This window comes from Aulonocara sp. 'chitande type north' Nkhata Bay, linkage group LG16 (genome assembly GCF_057382095.1).
Source record: "Aulonocara sp. 'chitande type north' Nkhata Bay isolate Kocher_YH1m ecotype deep benthic linkage group LG16, A_spYH_male_GT1.1, whole genome shotgun sequence".
NCBI classification, from domain to species: Eukaryota; Metazoa; Chordata; class Actinopteri; order Cichliformes; family Cichlidae; genus Aulonocara; species Aulonocara sp. 'chitande type north' Nkhata Bay.
Genome location: NC_141359.1, coordinates 7,632,653 through 7,648,348, shown reverse-complemented (window position 1 = coordinate 7,648,348; position 15,696 = coordinate 7,632,653). Strand labels below are relative to the sequence as shown.

Sequence of the window (15,696 nt, the reverse complement as noted above, 5' to 3'; positions counted from 1 at the left end):
GTTTAACATCCGGGCATCCATGAAAACAGAATTTATTAAATTTAATGGAGTTAGAAGTTAGGTGGAAACTAGCAAGCTAAGCATGATATAGCATGTTCTGACAGATTTCTGAAACAAATTCAAATGTACCTGAATTTGAAATTTCCACTGAAGTCACGGGTAAGAGGCAAGTGGAACCAAGATCGAGGCCATTTGCTTTTTGAAGTTTGCAAAGACTGCTAAATTGTGCCAGTGGTAGTTCACTCTTTGCAACATAGTACGCTGTTCTAAACAGATTTTTTTTCAGGTTTATTTTTAGTATGTTATTTGCAATTGGTGTTTGTTCTGGGAAAGATATTGCAGACTGAGCAATAATGCATTTCTTGCATTTCTCATGGGTTCTAATGGGGGCCTTTCTTAAAATGACTGGTCCCAGTAACAAAGGCACTTGTCGACTCAGAAATCGAGGGAAAACCAACAACACACCCGGCAGAACATTATGTTATTTACACGGGTGCACATAAGTGGTCCGCATGTGCGCATTCGCTGTCAAAATAAAAGATGCGCACCAGATAAGAAGTTGCAACGTGCGTTTGCGTACATATAAAAAGCACTGTTTTTGTCCGCTAGAGTGGGATTTTCACGGCACATTCTGCACCACATCTCTGTGCGTGCATCATTTGTTTGAAGCCAGCTCACCTCCTGCAAATACTTTTCCGAGAATACGTGCTTCTTTTGTGGTTCGGACTCCTTCTGACATTTCTTTGGAGGTGGAGGAACATCACAGTAATTGCTTAAAGGAGCTTCTTCGACATCTTTAAGAGTTCTAAACAAATGTCTGTCCTCCTCCAGAAATCTTATGTACGCAAACACGCGTTACAACTTCTTATCTTGTGTGCGTTTTTTATTTTGACAGCGAATGCGCACCTGCGGACCACTTATGTGCAGCCCTGGTTATTTAGCTCGTCATATTGCAGCCACAGAAATTATTTTGTCCATGAAACCATAAAGCTGCACTTTCTTTTTGCCTTATAGTCTGATTTGTCATAGCTTTTCCGTTTTGTGGTAAGCTTTTCTTTGGCTGTCACTTCTTCACCCTGACCTGTTTTATTTGGCTCAGCAGAACTGAAATATAAATCCTGCTGCTTTTACACACGCACTCACATAACGCTCAGCGATTTTCTGCGCGATCAACCTCTCACATGTTTAAGCTGCGGGAGATTTCACTTGTCATGTTTGCATAGTAAGCTAACGATTGATAAGATGATGTGCGGAAATTATCGTCACTCACCAATCAGTGCTGTCGCTCTCTATACACAGTTCGCGCGATTGCAAAGTGAAAGCAAAAAGCAAGCACAAATTCAAATGCAATTTCAATATGTCACATATTGACAGTGGCTCACCGATGTCAATGACATAATTCCCCAGCTACATTTCTGAAAGAATGCAAAAGCATTGACATATATTTTTCCTCCCTACGATAGCCCGACGGGCAGGGCAGAGATAGATTTTGGTAGCCCGACTGGAAAAATCGTTAGCCCCGGGACGTCAGGCTAGCGATTTTGCGAGCTCTGATGTTAGCATGACATTAGCACAGTGAAGCTGGAGGATGAACGCTAACTTTTTTCCGCTTGATAAAAGTTAACGTGAGGGTTCCCGATGGTTAGGGACAAATGCAATCACATGGCAGGATGCTGTAAACGGACCAAACCTCAGTCAGGAGAACAACTGAGATAATTCACAAGGTTAGTCATTCATATACTGCAACAACATGGGAATAGAGCAGCTGAAAGAGAATTCAACACTAATGAATCAATAGTACGGAAGTGGAGGAAGGAAGACGAATGAGTTGAGTAAAGTTTGACTTATCTGTTTTGTTTCGCTTAATGCACCTTATAATCCGGTGCACCTTATGTATGAAAACAGACCCATTCATCGACGGTGCACCTTATAATGTGGTGCACCTTATGGTCTGAAAAATACGGTACCGTTTTCCTGGCAACCACCAAACTCACTCATCCACTAGATTGCCAGATGGAGAAGCATGATTCGTCACGCCATTTTCTTTTCTCTGTGGTAGCAATTCTGCTTAATTTGTTAAATCCCTTATCAATATCCTTAATCTAAATGTCATTCTGCTGTCTTAAGTCATCCAAAGACAGAAACCCTTTCTGTGCTTTTGCGTGCATGCAAGTAATCGGGTTGTGCTGTATTCCTCAACTGGTTAAGAACAAGAGGTTGAATGGTATAAAATGCACTCCGCCAGTAAGTGGGATATTTGATATTTTCCTTCAGCACCATCAGAATTTAATAGCTCCAAAAATATCTGCCAGGAAGTAGTGCACTTAGTGAGTTATTGTAAGGATTAGTGAGAAATAACTGAACAGATGGTTAATGATGGATTTTGCTGCTGGAAAGGAGGGGGGAGGGGGATGTTTGTTCTTTTACTGTTGTGCAAACCTACAGTGCAGAACTTTTGGCTCTTAGACTTAAAGTGTAAATATCAACCCTATTGACTCTTGCATATACAGCGCTGTGCAAATGACTTGACCCACCCCTCATTTCTTTCCATGTGGCTTAGAAAATGATTTATTGAAAGATCTAAACATACATGGATAATACAATATATAAAGCAAAAAGAGTTTACAGAATTGTAAGAAGCTTGAAAGATAGTGTTTGGCATTACAACCTTTATTCGTCAACATAGCCTGAACCCTCCTGGGCAACTCTTGCATGATTTCTTCAAGTTATCTTCAGCAATAGTCTTCCAGGCTTCTAGAAGTGCATTCAAGCTTTTCTTTGAGTGCCTTTTAATTAGATCTCTGTCAAGATGATCCCACATTGCTTGAGAGATGTTGAGGGACTCTGGAGGGGTCAGTCCATGACTGATAGTTTTCCATTGTGCGTTTTTCTATCCAGGTATGCTTTTACTGCATTAGCATTGTGTTCGGGATCACTGTCATGCTGAAAAACAAGTCATTGCCAATCACACACAGTCCCAAACCATGCCAGAGCCTCCACAGTGTTTTACAGATGTCTGTAGACCATTACTACGGATTCATGCTAATATTTATGCTTATGATAGTATCAATATAAGGACTCCCAAATGTCAGCATCCTAGCAACTGCAATCACCATTAAAAATTTTCTGGTTTTTGTTTTGTTTTTATTATATATGTGAGCAAAAATATCGCTGTTGCAAATTTCCTTGAAAAATTGTTATATAATATTGAGACTACATTGAGCACCCCTAACAACAATTTGACCAAAACCTCCAAATTTGGATTCATCGCTGTTGCCATGCATTTTCAGTCCAGTTCTTGTGTAATTGATATACCTTAGTGTTCTCTCCCCCTTTCCCTTCCTTAGGAATAACTTCTTGACAGCCACCCTTCCACTGAGACCATTTCTGATGAGGCTTCAGGAAACAGTAGACGTATCAACTGAAGTGCCAGATGCATCGCTCAGGTCCTGTTTTAGGTCTTTGGATGCCCCCACCCCCTCCACCACCATTTTTAATGAATTACTGTTCATTTTCTGCAGATAGTTAAGCTGTTCCTCCAGATGTCCAGTGCATTTGACACATTTACCAAGCCGACATACGCTAAGTTTTCAACCAATAGCTCTTCTGAAATCTCCTTGTTGGTTCAAAACATGCTATACCTGTTGAACTGTGTTATCATTGGCACTTTTCATAGATTCAAAGAAATAAAGAAATGGGAACAGATTATGTGTTTATGTGACAAGCTGCTAGTAATCAAGTGCCTAAAGACTAGAGATGGCACGATACCACTTTTTAATGTCCGATACCGATATCAGAAATTTGGATATCTGCCGATACCGATATGAATCCGGTAAAGCGTATTTTGTAATCAATAAAACTGTTTTTTTTTATAAATATCTTGCTGCATTTTGTATAAGTTCATACCTAAGTTTTAAAAAAAAAAACAAGCGACCGAAGCTATTCTGTTATACCTGTATGCAAAAAATACACTCCACCCAAAACATTTTAAAGTTCAGCAACACTGATCGGTCTAATAAATTTAAACCTACACCATCCTCCCTATTCTGGTATTTTAAAGAGTACTTAGTAGAAATATTAAGCAACCTAACTAATAGGGTTGCCAACTCCCAGCAAAAATATTAGGGCGGGGGGTGGTTCCCTTGTGGTGGAACCACATACCTCATAGCGGCTCAGCTATGAGGTATGAGGCCAATCACCGTGGTGTCATCGCCCTTAATCGATGTAATCAACTTTAATTTAATGCAAGTGTAAAACAAATGCACAGAAATCAATTATTTTTCTACAATAATTAAATAGATTCAACATCTTTCTTCAACAGAATTGCAGACTGCACAGATAGTACCTTCCCAAAGGAAAAAGTACTATAGCTTATTAGGGTGTATATTAGACTTATTAGTTACTATATACAATAATGGATTTCTATACATTTAATCGGATGACCACTTTTGTTGCAAGATTCAGATAATTATTTATTCAAAGTTTTTAAATGACATAACAAAGAAAAGTATTTCTTTGTGCCCCCCTCTCCCTGTTAATGCCCTACCTGGCCACCGACAAAACTTTGCTAGACCCGCCCCTGCACAGTTACCAGCTGTCAGCTACTTAGAAAAGGATCCTGGTGTTATTTGTCTCTCAGAAACAGTTCATAACTTCCCTTCAACTCATTCATGTCACCTAAAAGGTAAACCTGTTTCTCCATCACCTGTTCAGCTCTGATGATTCAGTAAGGACATCTCCTGGTTTCATCTTGATGTTTCCCTCTCACCACATATCCAAACCATATCATGACCAACAGCATTTACAGCCATGGCTCCAGCAAACCTCAGCTGATACTAGAAATTAATATTAAATAAATTTTAACAACAGCTTATCACGCTTAAACGTGCTGCTGTTGTTTATCCGCTGGTCTCCTCTTTCTAGCGCAAAGTGGGCGATAAACAAACAAGAAAGGCGGGACTTGTGGCAGAAAAGCCGATCAGCTGATCATTGATCAGTTTCATGTTTGAAGTAATAACAGGAGAGGAAGGGGGAGTGAATGAGAGAAGTAGATGCAACTGCGCAGCAACGACAGAATAACTCCAGCTTTGTGTCTATTTTTTAATTCTAGCTGGAGTACGGGACAAATCGCTTCCTTTTCACCTCAATATGGAACTCCGATGGCCAGTCCAGCTGTGGCTCAATATATTAGTTGTTAAGCTTAACGTGGAAATACTCTGCAAACATTCAGGGATGAACTTACACACTTGCTTTACTTCTCTGGGATAGTTTTTGCCAAGATGAAATGCTGCGGTTAGGAAGCATGTAGCGAGGCTCCAAATGCTCCAACAGACCGCCGACAGGTCTCGCAGACAACAGCCGCTCTATCATGTGACACATACTGCTCCGATGCGCCGAGCTGGGTTACGCCAAGTAGCGCGTTTTGTGAGATGATTGTGTGATACTTCGGATCGAATTACATTTTTTATTTCTCTCCAATATCCGATCCAGTAATTTAAGTCAGTATCGGACCGATGCAGATACGTAATATCGGATCTGTCCATCTCTACTAAAGACACAATTTTATCCCCCCCCATTGTTTTTGGTGTGTAACACTAGTTTATCCTTTGAGTTAAGTGCTTTGTTTAATCCTTGAATGGTCTGGACTGAAAAAAGGTGAAAAAGCAGCCAAAGTCCAAAGAAAGACTTCAAAAGATCTTAAGAAACTCTGACTCCTTGGAAGCAAAATGTAAAGAAATGAATCCTGGCTCAAGACGTTTGCACAGTGTTGTATGTATTTCCTATGGATAACATCCCTTAGGCTTGATAAGTTAGTAAGTTCACTTTAACTGAGATACATAAATGTTAAAGTAGATTTCAAACCTTTGTTATTGTGGCCACATGATGTGGAACAACATCACATGAACTGGACTTGGATCACACGCAAGAGGTCCACCAACGTCATGCTCAACTTCCCTAAATCAATAAGGCTCAAATGCTTCTTTTTTTTTTTCCTTCGCTCCCCTGATAGAGAGTATTTACACACAAACAACAAAGGAAAAGATGGGTTACTATAGTCCACACTTTTTAATGACTCACTGTTCCTTAACATCTGATTCAAACTTAATGACACTGCTTGAAAACTGCTTCAAATGCATAAATTCATAACGAGGATAAAAATAAGATGATTATCTTACCCTAAATGAAGTTTAAGGTAACTGCTGATGCAGCTACTGTGCACCAGCATTTTAAAACTTTCTGACCCCGATGTGCAGGAAGTAGAAAATACAGTATATGGCCATTCAGCTTTAGTTTTATTTCAGGTCACACTGAATCATAAAATGTTTCAAAGTTCAACTAGACATTCCACTGGAGGGAGGCTGCCTTCATAAAGAGAAGTATTTGCCAAAGCTTAGTCATGAAGAACACCAAAGCAGTCTTGACTGCTACAGTCTCATAATGCAAAGTCTAAAGGTCAAGACCTATTTTATACTAACTAAAAGTATTTATGTGAAAAACTTAGAGCCACTCCTGCCTTAACCAGAAATTCTCCACGTCCACTCATATCCACGAGGACTGATGATAGTTACTGATAACATCTGTGACTCAAGTAGTGAGCAATCATAGACAAGACATGAGGACTTAAGGGTGTCAGCGGCTACACAACAGTGCTTTTTGTTGGCTTAAGTACCAGTGGTTCTGTAGGTGGTGTATGTGCCAAGACAGCAATTCATCTGGAACTGAAAAGGGTGGCATACACCTACAAGTGTTTTTCTCTATCCTTACATGTTGAAGAAGAAGAGGAAGGATGTCAAAGAGTCATAAACAATATAAAAGATGGATTTAGCTTCCATGTAGCCAAAATTAAGCCTATATGGGAGGCCTTAAAAATGAATTCTATCTGAAGGCCACCAGATGGCGATAGCTGTGGTTGAACAAAAGACTTCCAGTCCCGTAAAAGACTACACGAAACGGCTTTCGGTCTCAATCTCTGTAAACACTTTGCTGATGAGTTTATGGGGTCAGGTACACATTTAGGGTAAAGTCTTGGTCATACCGTATTTCAAAGAGGGAGGCCTGTACATGCCACAAAACTGCACACTCACTAGCTAATGACTTGTGACTGACAAGTTGTTAGCCACACAATTTCACAGTCAGACCAGCCTTTCCTCATCATCTGGGTTTTTTGGGTTTTTTTGTCTTTTTGCAACCAAGGTGGCAATGGCAGAAACACTCATCTTGAATCTTTAAAACAAACACTGAGGTTATGTTGTAGTAGCTGTGATGATTGACTTGCATAAGGTTGTAATAAACTTGAGTGACATGACAGCTGGAACAGGGTTTTATTGAACAAAAAAGAAAATGATTAGTGATTGTTTATCAACTTTCCCTGCAGTGTACTAACTAGTTAACAACTTACAATTAAACCACTGCTTGACTCTTCCTCATCAGCGGCTCAGCTATGATGCACACTCGTGCCTCTGCCACTGCCTACTGCTTTTTCTGCATCAATGCATATCAGAAAAACATATATCCTATATCTTTAACTGTGACAGGCAAATATTATTAAAGCAATACATGAATCAGGCTGTAGAAACAAAAGAATACTTTCAGTCTGCAACCACCATCATTTTTTCTGTATAAGAAAATAATATATGAATGTGATTTTCCTTTGCATAATCCAAAGCTATTCTAACAGTGCAGACGTGAACTAATAAGACACCTGGAGGAACGTGTGCTTATTTTCTAATACCGATTCATCTGGTTTTTTAATCACATATTTCCTGCCCCAATGTGGCACACTTATATTGACTCCTCTCTAGATCAAATTTAAATAATCATCCAACACTGAAGCCATAGCACTGGTAAATGTTCACATCTAGGAAGCTGAATTGAGCAGAATCTGGTACATTTTTCTTGAAAATGACCCAAAATGCTAAAAACTGAAGTCGTTACAGATGCTCTTCTCTTCATCTGAAAACCGCAATTTTATTCTTACTCTTGTAAGGCTGAAAGATGTGTCTGAAAATAGTTACACGTTAACTTTCTGTTAAGATGGTGAAATTATTATCTAAACCCAGTGAATAAAGATAAGCAAGAGTGTACGTTCTCAAACAGACAAATTTAAGCGATTAATGAACAAGGCTTTTCTATTCAACCATGATTTAATCTGTTGATGTGATATGCATATATGTGGCTTATTCGAGATGGGGGGGGGGGATCTACTAGTTATTCTGGGCACAGAAGTGACAGATTATTAGAGTTGTGTAGTTATAATTCCAAAGTCCAACCCAGTCCACAGATCTAATTCAAAGTTCACAGGTAAGATCACAACATAAATCATCAATCACTGCAGTATTTGGGGGTCATGTATCCCGTTCAATCTGACAGACTGCTAGAGCACATACAGTGCACACAGCAAATACTACGCCCTTTCCCCTAAACCGGTTGGTTTGTCATGACTTAGCAGCACTTGAGCTTTTCTGCACTACATCTCACTTCAGCCAAGCGAGGCTCCTTACGCTGTGGTTCGACAGAAAACAACAATGTATTTCAAATGCAAGACGGAGGACCAAGCTAATTGACACTGCAAATATAATCAGCTACCTTAGAAATGCCAGCAACGCATATAGTTAATTTATCTAGTTGTCATGTTGTTGAACTTCACTATGAGGTCATCGAGAATCTCCCTACCTTGTGTGAGTCTCAACAGTTGTTGCGAGGTGGTGTTTTCCTTGGGCAGCTACCTGCTAGCTGGTTGCTAGTAAGTTAGCGCTGGTATGCTGCTAGCGACTAGCTGCTGATGAATTCCACAATGTCAGAGCAGTAAGCGATTACAAGATAGGAGGCGACCAAAAGACAACCGGCAAGACAGACCACAGTGAGTCAGGGACGCTAAGAAATCAACCACTCCTTCACTGAGGCTGCTGTGCATCCTGTTAGCAACAGATAAACATCCCATTTGATGGTTTCTCAAACACTCTTCGCTTTCCCGCAGCCATCTTACTTTAACTCCGCCCACACGTCTTCTCTGACTCACAGCGACGCTGCTTCGCACAGCTGTATGAGGGCTTTAAAGTGCCCAGATTATATACACTGCGTGCTAAACACAATGCACAAAGCTGAAACTTGTGAAAAATTGCTTGGCACCATGTCTGACTTTGGAGTTAGTTTGCAGTCCTCACCTCTTAGTCGGATAATTGTTTTTTATCAGTGGACCTGAAAGCTCCAGTTACTCCACCTTCAGAAAAGCCATGCAAATAAACTAAGCACAGGCAAATAAGGAGAGCTTATCTAAACGTAAAGACCCGCAGCAGTCAAATAAAACAGCGTAGCTTAAACATGGAAACATGGAAAGCAAATCCACATAGCGAATCCAGAAATGTATGGAAGTTTTTACCACTGGGGAAAAAGAAAAGCCATTTATAAGTGTTAATTTTGTATTATTATGTCAACATTTTAAGTTGAGTATTTCAAAATTTATTTTACACCAACTATATTGTAGGCTAAAGACTTTACAATATTACAAGAAGATGACAAAAATTAAACAATCTCAATAATCAAGTCAAATTTAAGGTATATTAAAAAAAAATCCATACCCTATTAATTTATAGACACACAGTGACATCCTCTCTGTAGTTTGGGCTCTATAATCCTGTCAGTGTTTGCTGTGTCTGAATTTTAAAGAGATAGCCTGCCCTTGTTTTCCGAGAGAGTTAAGAATTCCCAGAAGACACATGACATCTGTTATGGTTTCCCTCCATAGAGACCAGCATCACCAGGCAGTGATCAGGTAGACCTGGGTTGTTGTTAGGTGGACTCTACAGTGGTGCCTGTGTGTTCCTCTTCATCATGAGCAGTACTTGCCTAAAAAATACGTTCATTTAAGACCGATGTTTGGAAAATGGATATAACAGGTGATGTTAGTATCAGAGGGAACCGATGGCAGAGGCTGTTTAGGCGGCAACAGGGGCAGAAAGCCAGTGGGGAAGGACACGATGGTGTCAAGGATAAGGGAAAACATAACACTTTCCTGGGCAGAATTTTGAAATTTAAGTAAGTATTATTGATTAAGCTGAATCTTTTTGGAAAAAGAAAAGTGCAGCTGTGATACAACAACAACAAGGCTGTTATTCAATTAGGCAGCTTGTAGAATGACAACATGTTTCTAATTATTAAGATTTAAAACATTTGACCTGTTTGAGATAATTAACACAAATTAGATCAGATATAATATCATTTATTCATGACAAGAGTCTTTCATCGTTTTGTTTGGGCTCCTGTTTTGGCAAATATTTCACAGTGAAAAATCCTAATACATTTTCCTGTCACAAGCAATGCTTTGGTTAATAATTTGACTATGACAAGTCTCGAATCATAATATTTATGTGACTCTGTTCTTCTCTTCTTTCCCTTCTTCAACATTTCTCAGCTGGAACGAGTTCATTGTTGATCCAGCTGAGCAGTTTTATTATGTCTGGATTCAGGTCATGACACTACCCATCGTTTACAACTGGGTAATCATCATTTTGAGGTAAAGTAGTGCAGTGTGGTATGTTTGCAAATGGTAATCATTCCTAAGCATATAACAACAGTGCGTGATAGGACATTTTCTGAAGCAATGCTTGTGTTTTTCAGGACTTGTTTCACTATGATAGCACTGAGCTACCTCCCTGTGTGGCTTACTCTGGACTATGTGTCAGACCTCATGTATATGATTGATATGATCATCACTCTTCACACTGGTAATTCTGTCGGTTTACAGTGGGAGTTCAAATTCCAACTTACTTTTGTCACGTGCAAGTTTTACATAACCCTTTATCATATTAAATATGACAGTCTTTTTTCCCTAGCTGCTTCTATTCATGTGGCCGCTGTAGCTATGGCTATAGCTATAATGAGGAAAAGTCATTTGGATGCTTTCTAACAGTTAGAGCCAACCTGTGTATTGATAAATTACATCACTGTATGATGAGTATTCTGGGCTTCATTAAACACTGTTTTTGCCTCTTCAGGTTACTTGGATCAGGGCATCCTGGTCAAAGACCTGATTCAGTTGAGGAAGCGCTACCTGCGCTCTAAACATTTCCTCTGGGACCTGGCTTCCATTCTTCCTTTCGACTTCCTGTATTTTGCATTCGGCATCCAAACTCCTCTGGTCAGAATCAACCGCCTTTTGCGTATCCCACGACTCAACGAGGCCTTGGACCGCATGGAGACAAGAACCTCCTACCCCAACACCTTCCGCATTGCCAAGCTCATGATCTACATCTTTGTGCTTATCCACTGGAATACCTGTCTGTACTTTGCGCTGTCCAGCAGCCTCGGCTTTGGAAGTGATCCTTGGGTTTACCCTAATATCACCAACACAGAGTTTGGCTCCATGCGACGTCAGTACTTTTACTGTTTCTGGTTTTCCGCTCAGATTTTAACCACAGTGGGAGACGTCCCCCAGCCAGAAAGGGAAGAGGAGTTCTTGTTTATGATCGCAGACTTGCTCATTGCTGTGTTGGTGTTTGCGTCAATTGTTGGCAATATCGGCAATGTCATCACAAGCCTAAGAGATCGCGATAATGTCTTCTTCCCTAACCATGAGCTGGTAAGCTGATGGAAGAGCCAAGCTTATTGAAAAGACTTTTAATAATGAAGATTGTGTGATAGCTTTCTTTAGCTAACATTTATAGAAAATCAAGTTTTTCTTTCCTTCTTTCAGGTAAAGGCATACCTGCGTAGTCATCACATCAGCAAGGAGCTTCGAGAGCGTATCAACAACTGGTACCAGCATCTTTACATCAACAAGAAGATCATGCGAGAAAATGAAATCCTGCAGCAGCTGCCTCTGCATATGAGGACAGAGATCACGGTCAGCGTTCATCTTCGCACACTCTCCAAAGTCACCATCTTCCAGAACTGCGACAGAAGTCTGCTGGAGGAGCTGGTTCTCAAACTAACTCCTCAGGTCAGAAAGCTGGCAAAGCTGTGTTTGTAACTTATAGTCACTAATTTGTTTATAGAGCACACAACTAAAGTGAATGGCACCTGCTCTCTGTGGAATGTGGTTCAGTAGCTTACTGTTATCTTGCAGATCCAAATTTAACACTGTTGTTGGTTTACCTTGACAGTGCTTTTGGAATATAACAATCCTTTGAGGCTGATGAAGTCTCACCTGCTCTTTATCTTTTTATCTTGTAGGTGTTCAGTCCAGGAGAGTACGTCTGCAGGAAAGGAGATGTGGGCCATGAAATGTACATCATCAAAGAAGGAAAATTGGCAGTTGTGGCAGATGATGGGGTTACAGAATTTGCTGTGCTGAGTGATGGGAATTTCTTTGGGGAAATTAGTATCCTTAACATCAAAGGTATGTTAAGTGATTTGGGCATGCTCTTACAAGTGAATTTGTTTAGCTGGTGAAGAGACACATGGACAAGAAGCAGGCCAGCTCTTTTTCTTCAGTTGTCTAAAAAATAAAACCGAGAGTCTCAACAATGGTAAAAGTATTCTTCCAGACTATTAGAGATGCTTGAAATAGACAAGTATTCTCTATAAAAGGAGGGAACGTGATTTCTGCACATTTAAAGTGAAGAATTACGACTAAAATACAAATTATACTAAGAGTTTTTTAATTGTAGTACAGCTGAAATTCAAGGTGGAGCCTATAATTCTGTTCACAGTTTTCACAAGAAGATGACTCAGATGAAAGAAAATTGCTTCTGAAGGCATCTAAAAGTGTATAATTGGAATCGGGAATGTTGGTGTATGAAGAAAGCAAACAAGTTTACTTTCAAGTGGTTGTGCTGAATTACAGTTTTTACAGATTTGCAAAAAATCTCTAGAAATGTCCACAACACCATAACATACATACAACCACAGGTTCAAAAAAGTTGGGACATGGTGTAAAATTTAATGTAAATCTCACAACCCCATATTGCATATTGAATAGAATATAGAGAATGTATCCTGTTTAACCTGAGAAAATGCAACATTTTAAGAAAGACTTTAGCTCATTTTGAATGTGATAGCAGCAATACATCTATAAAGTTGGGACAGGGCCGTGTTTGACTCTCTGTAACATCCCTCTTCTGTTAACAACAGTCTATAAACATCTAGGAACTGAGGAGACCAGATATAGATGATAAGATTTTCAAAGGGTCCACAATTTTATGCTAACATTATTTTGAAATGCTATTGTTAATAGAATATTGGTTTATAAGATTTACAAATTATTATATTCAGTTTTTTATTTACAGTTTAAACTTTTTTGGTAAGTCCAAAGGTATTTTTGGGAGCCTCTATAATTCCTACTCTATTGGTGTAGTTGAAGCTGTCAGTTGGATTTTTCTTTTTTTCACATTCAAAATATTATGGATGATTATTACTACTTTCTTTTACTATTTTTCTTTATTTGTTTCCTTGACATACTACTACACACTGATGGCAGTTAAAAAACAGCCACCTGTATATCAGGTGGCTGTTTTTTAACTGCAATCAATTGGAATTTGCTTTGAGGGCTGGTGTCCAGTCACGTAGGAACAGGAAGGACCCATCCCCAAAATATTCCCACAGAGTTGGGAGCATGAAATTGCTGCAAAATATTTTTGTATGCTGAAGCATTAAGAGTTTCTTTCACGCGAGCTAAGGGGCTGAGTCCAACTCCTGAAAAACAACTCAACACCACAATCCCCACTCCACTAAACTTTACACTTGGAACAGTGCACTCAGACAAGTACTGTTCCCCTGGCAACATTCCCGAAAACAGATGGAAAAGCATAATACGCCACTTTATAGAACACATCTTCACTGCTCTGGGATCTAGTGGTGCATGTTTTACCCCACTGCATCCAAGACTTTATACTGTGCTTGGTGATGTATGGTTTGGATGCAGCAGCTCGGCCATAGAACCCCATTCCACATTGCATCTACATCTACATTGCATTGAGGAAATTTCAGAACTGGACTTGTTGCACTGGTGGTATCCTATCACGGGCCCATGCTGGAATTCACTGAGCTGCTGAGAGCAACAAATTCTTTCACAAATGTTTGTAGACGCATTCTGCATGCCTAAGTGTTTGATATTATACATCTGAATTCAATGATTTGCATGGATTGCAATATAGTGTATATAGTGTATAGTGTATATTCAATTAATTTAAGACCAAAACAAGAATGATTGGCTGGTTTTAAAAGTCTTGAATAAACCAACAAATGTTGGTAACATCCTTAAAATTTTTAGGTTTGTCAGGTTTTTACAGAAATACTATTCTCTTTTATTACAGGTAACAAGTCAGGCAACCGCAGGACTGCCAACATCCGAAGCAATGGGTACTCTGATCTCTTCAGCTTGTCCAAAGAAGACCTGACAGATGTATTATCGGAGTTCCCTGCAGCCAAACGTCACCTGGAGGAGAAAGGCCGACAGATCCTCACTAAAATGGGCATGTTGGAGGAGAGTGGGGAGAAAGAGGAAGGGGAGGGAGAGAAAGTGGAAACCAAGATACAAAGACTAGAGAGCAACTTGGAGGTTCTGCAAACTAAATTAGCTCGACTAATGATGGAATTGGAATCGAGCAACCGCAAAATGCAGGCCAGGGTGGCGCAGCTGGAGCTGGAAGTTTCAGAACTGGAGACTCAGCTGTCAGAAGATGATGGAGAGAGAGACGGAACATTGGGAAGAGGGCAAGGTGTGGGTAGGGAGGCTGAATGGGAGCGAGAGGAGGCAGAGGGAGAGGAGGAGGAGGAAGAAGAAGGCTCATATATGAAGGGGGAAAAACAGGGACATGGAGATGATAGTAATGATGTCACCAAAGAGGGAGATGGTGAGAGCACTAAAAGTACAAAGGAAGATGCTGAAAAGGTGGTAGAGGGAGATAAATGTAGGCCAAAAAACCCAGATAATCAAGGAGATAAAAGTGAAGATGATGGAGAGAAGATCCAAGGAGATGACAGACCTGGGAAAGGAGATGGAGCTGAGATTGAACCTGAAAATGGGAAAGAAGCGAAAAGTGGAAAGAGAGAATCTGAGGAAGGGAAAAGGAGGAAAAGGATAAGGGAAAGAAAGCTGAAAGGTAGAAGAAATGAACGAAAAACTAAGAAAAAATGAAAAGAAATGTGAACTGTGTTTTTCCCATATGCGTTTTCAGGAAACGCTGCAGTGGATATTTGTTCCCCTAGATGGCAGCATTGCATTCCTCCCTTCTAAGTCATCGTCAAGAAAATCAATGTATTAACCCCTCCCCTCTCCCTTTAGTATATTTATACAGTTTTCAATAAAATAGTCTTATTAGTTTGGTTTCTTTGTTTGTTTCTTTTTAATTCATTAATTTGCAATATACATGACATGTTGTAAAAGTTGTGTTCACTTTGATTCTTTTAATATGTATTGGTTACTGACAGCAGATTCCAATATTTTAAATAAAACATTTAACCAGCAATTACAGACGTTTTCTTGCATCCCTTTAATGTATTGTCCCTATGACTAAATTGCGTCTGTTAACACCATCTATCAACGTGCAGCTGTAGTGTAGCGTGGTGAGATCCTTGCTCTAAACTACGCCCGAATGAAAAACAAAGAAGAGGACCAGAAACCGCAACGGAGTTTTCCAATCCTCATCCTCATAATTTTAGAACACACGCACATCTTTAAATTGGTGCACAGCACACCACAGAAAAATGCTGGCTTCCTGACAAACCTGTCATTTATATCCCCCATGCGAAAAGCGC

General features: G+C 39.8%; 2 protein-coding genes across 3 annotated transcripts in view; one reads left to right on the top strand and one right to left on the bottom strand.

Moving 5' to 3' along the window:
- The window catches only part of fhip1b (FHF complex subunit HOOK interacting protein 1B), a 34,370-nt gene extending 25,378 nt beyond the window's left edge, over positions 1–8,992 (bottom strand). For both annotated transcript variants that reach the window (XM_086265698.1, XM_086265697.1), the window contains exon 1: positions 8,674–8,992. The gene's annotated coding sequence lies outside the window, so the exon portion shown is untranslated. The remainder of the gene's footprint in view (positions 1–8,673) is intronic.
- On the top strand, positions 8,405–15,364 carry cnga4 (cyclic nucleotide gated channel subunit alpha 4). Its single transcript, XM_086265700.1, has 7 exons — positions 8,405–8,860; positions 10,412–10,513; positions 10,618–10,724; positions 10,995–11,578; positions 11,693–11,938; positions 12,172–12,337; positions 14,253–15,364. Exons 2-7 carry the CDS (start codon positions 10,470–10,472, stop codon positions 15,074–15,076), a joined length of 1,971 nt encoding a protein of 656 aa, XP_086121826.1. The 5' UTR covers positions 8,405–8,860; positions 10,412–10,469; the 3' UTR covers positions 15,077–15,364.
- The last annotated feature ends 332 nt before the right edge of the window (positions 15,365–15,696 follow it).